Here is a 9,444-nt window from a genome sequence, read left to right on the forward strand (position 1 = left end):
AACAGAATAAAGTGTACAGATTTGTTAGTCCAGAGCAATTTATTCTGGTAACAGTTGCATTGAGGGATGGGACTAGAAATCTCCAGCCCTTTGAAATTCGAGTTAGTCGTCCAATAGTTACCCCTATAGAAAGTACTTTCTAAACATCTAAGCACTCTTTTCAAGGACCTGGCATTTGTGCTTTTACTTGCAAACTTATTTTGAAACCCAGCTCCATTTTCTGGATTTGCTTTGATAGAAATTTGTTTGTCTGTTTGTTTTGAGTGCTTTGATTTTTAATTTTTCTTGGTTTGGGAAATAAATTTGATATCATCAAACTGCCTGATGATGATATAAGCCAGCTAATATATACATTTGGCTGCTTCCTTAGTGCCAAAGAGAGTGCTAAGTAGTCTCTATGGTTATTCCACTCAGTCCTCACCACAACCTTTAAGTTTCTGAAGAAAATAGAATGCAGAGGCGCAAGGAACTTGCCTCGTGCATACAGCCAAGAGTGTTGGGTTTGTCAAGACAGCTGACCCTTCAAAAACATAGTTTCGAACTGTGTGGGTCTATTTTTACGAGGACTTTTTGATATGCTATACTATGTTATAAATGTATTTTCTCTTACGATTTTAATAACATTTACTTTTCTCAGCATTACTTTATTGTAAGAATACAGCGCATAATACGTATAACATACAAAATACGTGTGAATTGACTTTATGTTATTGGTAAGGCTTCTGGTCCGCAGAAGGGGATGAGGAGTTAAGTGTTACGGGGAGCCCCAAGTAATACATGGATTTGACTGTTTGTGGTTCCTTGCCCCTAATCCCTGCATTTTTAAAGGGTCAACTGTATTTGAGACTGCCCTACAGTTTAACCTAACAGCAAAATGAGAAAGTGCTTTTATAATTCAAAAGCTGTGGAGAAGCACCAGCTTGTTTTTCAGATGGGAAGAGCCTGACTAAACCTCTGGAAAAATACTACTGAACATATGTATGTCCAGAACTGAAAACTGTTAGTAATTAACATTGTGCCCTATCTAAAGCTTGCATTTAGGACCAATGTTTATTTCCAGCTCTCTCCCTGAGTTCTCCCTAGATACCCTACAAAGAAGAGTAAGTTCTTAAATCCATTAGTCACTTAAAATAATGATTTAAGGAGGGAAACATACATATACGATAAAAAAAACTGTGTGCATGTGAGTTTAACTTTCTGGTAACCCTATTTAACTGATTTTAAAAAGCTTTCAGAAGGGGTCCAGCCCCTGCCTGGGAAGGCAGTTAAAAGTGGAGAGAACACACCCTTGGGAGACAAGTCTGAGTTCAAATGCTAGAATTTTGTTAACTTCATAAATTGTTTTGTAGAGGAGTCAAATAGAGCTCAGGATTATTAGGAGCCCAAGTTGGAGACCAGGCTTGGAGCAGAAAAACCTTCATTTGATTTATCATCTAATGCTCAAATGACTGATAAGGTGAAAGAAAAGAGAAGAGCCAGAGATTAAGGGTGGGTGGAGTTAGGGATATCAGAAGATCTTGTGCTAGGTCTCCGCCGATTTTCAGAATTGACTTCTGTTTCCCTGTCTCCCTTTTGAGTAGTAAAAGAGGTTTGAAGTCCTCAGTGAATTACCATGACGTTTATTTTAAGCACAGTTCTTTCTGAAAAGTCCTAAGAGGAAACAAATGTGCCTTATTTACAATTATTTTTGAGGTACTCAACCAAAAAAATTAAGATGTTCACAAAACTCAATGCTTTTAACAATACCATCTTAAAAGTATTTAACTTAGTTCACATGTAACTAGTTATTGTGTATGAATGAAAAACAATCTGCAAGTTCTTTCAAACCCAGTTTTGCATATTTCATTTAAACAATAAAACGTTTTCTTCCTCTGCTTTATAACGTCCTACTTTTGCTTCATTTCTATACTTTTTGGTGCAGTATTTTTAAAACACACACACACACACACACACACACACCTCAAAGTGGTGTGTTTTGCAATACTGATGACCAACTAAACTCAGGGTATTTATTTCCATCTGGTAGAGTTCAACTTCTGCCTCTTGTTTGCTTTCTCCATCTGCCCGACTCACTATCTTTTTTTTTTTTTTTCCCCTCCTCCTTAATGGAGTTAGGGTTAACCCACTCTTGGGCTTAATCGTTTTAGCAGGCTCAAGCCATAATACGATTGTGTTTTGGTTTTTTTTTTCCTAGTTTTGCAAGTAAGGTTTCCAGTAAACTCAAATGTCTACGACTAATACTTTCACAAGCTTCAACTCTAATCTTTATTTTCTTGTTTTTATAATGAGCAGCAGAACTCTAAGGGCCCGACAGTTACCCGGACTATAAAAAAAGAATCTCTGGTTAGGGTTTAAACGGTGTAAAATGCATTAAACAACTTTCCCCCTCTAATAAAGCTTAAACTTCACGGAATCCGCGTGACTACATTTATCTTCAATAGCAGGCTTTCCTATCAGCACTAAGTTGGATTCTCTAAGTTCTCCACTCCTCTCGTTTGCCTCCAGAAGCTACTGAAGCAGCAACCACAAAAGGCTTACTAGCCTTTTCTTTATTTTGCAGTTAAACTTTTACAAAGACATCCCCCACTCCTTCCCGAAGGTGGAGCAGGAAGGGCTCCGTGGAGTTGGCAGCGCCTCTGCTAGGAGACCTCGGCTCCCTGGGCTCTGCAGAAAGACCCGCAAAGGTCCCCTTGCTCCACTTCCTCCGCACCTTCCGCACGGGGACCCGAACCGCCCTGTTCCGCCCATGCCTCCAGCTTGAGGATCCAGCCTCTCAGACCGGAGCGGGAACGGGATACAAAGGATACAAACACCCAGCGCGCGAGTGGACCGGCGTCGCGGACCTGCAGCCGAATCCGCGCGCGCGGACAGCCTGAGCAGGGCGGCTTTTATCTGCCCAGCACCGAGCCTCCCCGCCCGCGAGCCCAGGCAGCGCACTTTCGCAGAGGATGCCCTGGCGCTGGGCCCGGAGTTGCTGAAGCGGGAAGGAGGGGCTAGAGCTGGGGGCGGGGCTTTCACACGCGCACCCCCGCTCGGCTCGATCCCCTGGCCACAGCCCGCCGGTCTCCGGCCGCCGCTCTGGAGTTTATTTGTTTACAAGCGGATTACGTCAGCTCCTCCCTCTCCTCCCTGACTCCGCATCCGCCCCCTGCTCTCTTTTCCCGCCCCCTCCGGCTCCGAACCTGGTGCGTCACAATGGTGCGATCTGCGGATTGGCTGGAGTCGGCCGTCATACTCCAGCTACGCCACTTCCTTTCCGCGGCGCTATAAAAGCTACTGCACGGCGCCAGCATCTCTTCGCCCCTCCGAGCTGGAAATGCAACTGTTGGGAGCTTCGGAGGCTGGGGAGCTGGACGCGGAGGCGGCTGGGGAAGTCCGAGCGATGTGACCAGGCCGCCGTCGCTCGTCTCTTCCTCTCGCCTGCCGCCTCCTGTCGTGAAAATAACTTTTTTACTATAAAGGAGAAAAAAAGTAGCTGTCCGCCCCTCCCGCCCTCTTTTCCTCTCAGCCCTCTCACCTGCGAGGGAGCCCGGGGTGGCCGCTCCGCCGTCGGGGCCGCGCCGCCGAGCCCCGGCCGCCCCGGGCCGCCCCCGCCCGCCGCCCCCATGCATCCCTTCTACACCCGGGCTGCCACCATGATAGGCGAGATCGCCGCAGCCGTGTCCTTCATCTCCAAGTTCCTCCGCACCAAGGGGCTCACGAGCGAACGACAGCTGCAGACCTTCAGCCAGAGCCTCCAGGAGCTGCTGGCAGGTGAGCCGGCCGCGGCGGGAGGGCGAGGGGCGCCGGGCGGACACGGACCGTACACTCCGGGCGGGAGGCGGGTCGAGCCGTCGGGCCACGGGAGCCGCGTCTCTGCCCCCGGCGGGCAGCGCTCGGGTCCCGCCGCGGGACCGGGGCTGGCGCGCCAGGCGGCCGCTAACGGCGGGTCCTGGCGAGGGTTTGGGGGCTGGGCCGAGGGCGCCCCCTCCCCCCACGGCTGGCCCACGGAGGGGAGAAGGAAACAGGCGCACAACAAAGGAAACTACGGCCACTGAGGCGGGAGCTGCGGTCCTCGGACCGTCCGCGGTTTTGGGGACAAAGGAGCTGTGGGGCCGGGGTTGGTTCGACGCCCCCTCCCCCAACCCCCTCCAGCCGTTGTGGGCTCGGCGGCCGGGCCCGGGGGTGGGAAACCGCGCCGCTGCCCCGGGGCCAGCCCGGGACGGACGTGCCGTCTCCCCGCGCCTCCTACCTCTGACCATTAATCATCGGATTTGTCACCGGTTCAGTTACAGCCCAGCCCAGAGCGTGGTTTAGGGTTGCTTGTTTTTCTTCCCTTTGGGGATAACAGTCCGGTGGCGCTTCTCCTCCAGAGCCATAAACCCCATTGTGTGCGGCTGGGCTGGGGTGGGGTGGAGAAAAGTAAACAGGTTCCCGCCTGGCCGCCGGTGCCGTCCGGCTGCCGGGCCAGCCGAGGCCGCGCGCCGGATTCTGTTCTGGCGGCTTGACCGGTTGGTTCCCGGAGATTGTTTTGTCCCATGCTACTGTGTTATTTCTAAAGCCCTGCCCGCTCTCTCCGCAGCCCCGCACACGCACAGCAGCGAGAGCAATGCTGGGCATTTTTAAAAAGTTGGTAGTTTAAATTTCTCACTTCTCAAAGGAGCCAGCGGAAGAAAGAAGCTACAGCGGGCTCTAACAGTAACGATCTAAAGCGTTGTTTCTCTATTCTGTTCTTTTCTTTCTTCCCTATAGAACATTATAAACATCACTGGTTCCCAGAAAAGCCGTGCAAGGGATCAGGTTACCGTTGTATTCGCATCAACCATAAAATGGATCCTCTGATTGGACAGGCAGCACAGCGGATTGGACTGAGCAGTCAGGAGCTGTTCAGGCTTCTCCCAAGTGAACTCACACTCTGGGTTGACCCCTACGAAGTGTCCTACAGAATTGGAGAGGATGGCTCCATCTGCGTGCTGTACGAAGCCTCACCAGCAGGAGGTAGCACTCAAAACAGCAGCAACGTGCAAATGGTAGACAGCAGAATCAGCTGTAAGGAGGAACTTCTCTTGGGCAGAACAAGCCCTTCCAAAAACTACAATATGATGACTGTATCAGGTTAAGATATAGTCTATGGATGGATCATCTTATAATGGATGGATAAATTTGATTTTTGCTTTGGGTGGGCTCCTCTTGGGGATGGATTATGGAATTTAAACCATGTCACAGCTGTGAAGATCTGGCACAAGATAGAGTGGTAAAAAAAAAAAAAATTTTTTTAAAGTGACAGTGCCATAGTTTGGACAGTACCTTTCAATGATTTAATAGCCTGTGAGTCCAAGTAAACGATCGCTTTATTTGCTAGGGAGTGAAGTCCTAGGGTGGTTTCAGTTTCTCCCAGATGTTACACCTAAATTTTTTCCATCAACCCCTTTAAGGCAAATCTGTATTTCAAAGAACCTTTCTCTGCAGTAGATCTTGCAGAGGAAATTTGCACTATTACACTTGAAAATTGTTAACTTTTTTGGCAGCTCAATAGGAAAGCTCAACATTTTAAATGTGGTAGTACTGGAAATTTTGACAAGACTTTTACCTAGCACTTAAATATGTATAAATGTACATAAGACAAACCTAGTAAGCATGACCTGGGGAAATGGTCAGACCTTGTATTGTGTTTTTGGCCTTGAGAGTAGCAAGTGACCAGAATCTGCCATGGCAACAGGCTTTAAAAAAGACCCTTAAAAAGACACTGTCTCAACTGTGGTGATAGCACCAGCCAGCTCTCTGTACATTTGCTAGCTTGTAGTTTTCTAAGACTGAGTAAACTTCTTATTTTTAGAAAGTGGAGGTCTGGTTTGTAACTTTCCTTGTACTTAATTGGGTAAAAGTCTTTTCCACAAACCACCATCTATTTTGTGAACTTTGTTAGTCATCTTTTATTTGGTAAATTATGAACTGGTGTAAATTTGTACAGTTCATGTATATTGATTGTGGCAAAGTTGTACAGATTTCTATATTTTGGATGAGAAATTTTTCTTCTCTCTATAATAAATTGTTTCTTATCTTGGCATTTTAACCAATCTCTTGTCATGATTATAGAGGTTCAGCTATAAAAGATACGTTTCTCAGAAGACTTAGGTCAAATAAGCTATATGAATGTCAGTTGCACATTGGTCATGCTGAAAAACATTTGATAGGAGTGAAGATGATCTGTGTATACATATTTAGGTGTTAGAGGAAACACAGGGTAACTTTTTTTTTTAAATCTATAAAGTCAAAACATGGACACATTCCCAGGCTAATCTCGTGAAATGAGGATGAGAGACAAAGGTAGCCTCTACCAGACAAAGTGATACTCAAAAGGATTGCGTGTCATTGCTTCCCTGTTGAAGTGAAGATCTAAATGTTCCATTCTGCCCACCTTTGAGAAACAATTATTTTGCCCCATGGAATCCTTGTTCCATTAGAAAATCCTGGGGTAGATGACCCATAGTCTTAAAGAACAGGCTAATCACTGCAGAGATTGGTTGCTTTTTGCTTTTCATCAGCTGCAAGATTACATAAAAATCCCGTAAGCTGGAATTCAACGAAAGGTACGTTTGAATTTTTATTCTCAAAAGTTGAAATGTGAGTTTTTGATTCCTCCTCTTTGGACTTCTTTCAGATAAATCCTAAGAACCTAAAATAGAGTGCGGGAGTATAGATTACCCCACTACCCCGGATGATAAAAACTTGTTGGTAATTCTTTGGTCGTAGAGGGTAACATGGTTCTTCCGTGGAAACTGAAAATGGGGAATTTTGAGTTCTCCTTTACACAGTTAAGTAACTTAGCATATAGTGGCTTTTTGGGGAGGTATTTATGTAAACATGCTCACAGTGGAAATATTTAGCAATTTAGGTTACTTGAAAGCAGTAGAGCCTGATTTGGGGATTGATGAATGACTGATTCTGTAGACTACATAGGAATACACAGCTGAATGTGCAGGTGTTTAGAATACAAACTGTGCGTGTACCTCACAGGTCATTCTTGGGTATTTGCTTTATATCTATAGCCCATGGAACCCCCTTGCCCATTACGGTTTTATTTTTCAGTGTGTTCTTCGAGAAAGCCTCCCAGTTTTTCAGATTTGAATGTGCAATGAAACAACTGGTAGTACAGTCTACCCAGTCTCACCCCAGTTCTGACCACTATTTGCCAACCGCATCTCCTCTGAAGCCCCGTGGTGCTTAAAGTTCTGCATACTAAATCATTGGACCTGAAGGCCAAGGATCCAGAGAGTTGAGGAATAAATTCTAGTACCTAAAACTTGTGTCCTAGAACCTGTCCTCAGATGGAAAATAATTTTTGAAGATTTTGACATCAGACTTTTCAGTGCTTAGAAAGAAATGCAGTAGGAAGAGAACTTAATAAACATTTTAGAGTTCAGGTGATGTCTGGTATGTAAAGAGCTGTTAAGTTGCGCTTTAAAAATCTTGCAAGCATCACCGAGACCTAGCTTCCGGCTGTTAGCTGTGACTTTAATTTAACCTCATATTCCCCAGACAATTGTCTATGGTACAGTAGCTGGGGTTTCTTGTTCATTGCTTCCGGGCAGTGTTCTGCCTAGCTATTTGGATGGAAACATTTGAGTGTCTGCTGTATGCACACACAGGTGTGTCCCAGACCTGCATATGTGTAAAAGCACATTTCTGTGTGCTTTTAAGAAATGTAATAGTGATCACTGAAAAGGCTTTTTACACTGCCTGAGATAGTTTCTAAGAAATCCTTTCAAGAAGGGATGACAGCTTTCAAAAGCATTCATTGCCATTCGCACCAAGGGTTCATAATTACTGGCAATACGTTGAGGAATGATACTTTCTGAATTTTAATGAGTAGCTTTAAAATTATTTCCTTAACCCCAGATGTAAGTACTGTCTTGCTCAGTAATGCTGAAGCAAGGCTTACCCTAGTTCAAGCAGGATAATGGGGCTGTCGTCCCCTTCAGTCTGGAATGGGAGTCACTTGTCTGTCTGTACCCTTAATCGGCAAGATTTCTATATTATTAGACTGGAAAGGCCACTAGAAAATCGCTTCCTGGTCCTGTTGCACAAATGATTTCCTCAAGTCACGGTTACCAGTTGGAAGTAGTTTTGTTTTGTATTTATGTTACCGATCGTGGAATTGGCCTTATGTTAAAAGGAAGCAGTATTCCTGACTATTCTGGTGTTTAGTAACTAAAGGTTAAAGTGCTGTACTGTATAATAAAGTTTAAAGATCATTCCTCTCCCCTTTGCACCCCTGTTTCAGCTAATGTGATAAGATGTTATTGATAAGCCAGGGGGAGAATTTATCAACGGTTTATTTCAGCTTGTCTGAAGCAATAGATTTCTTCTCTATCTGAAGGTGTAGGGACTGCATGCACAGTGTTTAGTCCCCCACTCAGTCTGTACCTGAACTTTTGTACTTGGCAGCTGCTAAAATACAATACTTTATTTTTTATGTTTGAAACGTAACTGTATGAAAAACTTTGATAGTGAAATAGTTTGTATTCCTAACCGAACTAAGCTGCTTACTGGAGTCCTGAAGTCATTTCTATTGCTACAGATAAGTCAGAAGAACTTATATATGATGATTTATAGTTTCTGGCTATGTCTTCAACATATATACATACATAAACATATTTATATTTATATACATATATAAAAATTGTATTTTTTCAGAGAAAAACGTAAAATGAAGAAACTTTAAAGAAGATCTTATATTTAGTAGTTTTAAGATACTCCTAAGCAGGTAAGCCACAGAGTGTATCAATAGTGAGGTTTGACACCATTTCCTCAACAGTTAATTTCTGGCAGTTTGTTGACTGCAGTTTTACATAAGCTAACTGATTACTTTTGGTATTGTTCAGTGTTTCAAATGGATAGAAAAATGATAAGGCTTCCAATTTAATTTCCAGTTAAGGATTTTCAATTTTTGTAAGTGTTTTCCTGTCATTTCACAGTTGAATAATCTCACAAGGAACATTCTGGAGTTCAGCTTCTGACTTTTATAGGAGGCTTTTTGTGATATTTATCATTTTAATGTTGATGAATATCGAGATTTGTGCAGCAGAGACGTTTGGCAGAGAGTTTGGGAGCTACTACTGTAGGAATTCTGTAATTCATGAATCTGGGACAAAGTCTGCACTCAGTATGTGAACATGCAGGTCAAAGTGGTAGTAAGGTTTATGGCCCATACTAGGTGGAAACTGGGCTTGGGGGAGGATTGGATGGGAAGCATAAATAAAGCATGCTCCTGAATGCATTTTTAAAGAAATTCAAGTATAATGCTTAATGTCTTTGTCTATGCATTTTATAAAGAGAGAATATTTTCTAAGCTGTTTTTAACTACTTGTTAGCCTCTTTCCTTGTACCTTTAAAGTTGTGAAGGCCATTTGTGACCCCACTCCTGAAGATGGAAGGGTGATTAAGTGTAGCAGACACCTAACA

At 44.2% G+C, this 9,444-nt stretch overlaps 1 protein-coding gene across 1 annotated transcript; it reads left to right on the forward strand.

Moving 5' to 3' along the window:
- Positions 1–3,275: 3,275 nt before the first annotated feature.
- On the forward strand, positions 3,276–6,052 carry BTG1 (BTG anti-proliferation factor 1). Its single transcript, XM_059402360.1, has 2 exons — positions 3,276–3,753; positions 4,732–6,052. Exons 1-2 carry the CDS (start codon positions 3,606–3,608, stop codon positions 5,097–5,099), a joined length of 516 nt encoding a protein of 171 aa, XP_059258343.1. The 5' UTR covers positions 3,276–3,605; the 3' UTR covers positions 5,100–6,052.
- The last annotated feature ends 3,392 nt before the right edge of the window (positions 6,053–9,444 follow it).

This window comes from Mustela nigripes, chromosome 6 (assembly GCF_022355385.1).
Source record: "Mustela nigripes isolate SB6536 chromosome 6, MUSNIG.SB6536, whole genome shotgun sequence".
Classification (NCBI taxonomy): domain Eukaryota; kingdom Metazoa; phylum Chordata; class Mammalia; order Carnivora; family Mustelidae; genus Mustela; species Mustela nigripes.

Bases quoted from the DNA above. Each gene is read 5' to 3' on its own strand.
- BTG1 (XM_059402360.1), top strand. From the start codon at position 3,606: ATGCATCCCTTCTACACCCGGGCTGCCACCATGATAGGCGAGATCGCC. The intron at 3,754-4,731 runs GTGAGCCGGCCG...TCTTCCCTATAG, and splicing joins CCTCCAGGAGCTGCTGGCAG to AACATTATAAACATCACTGG.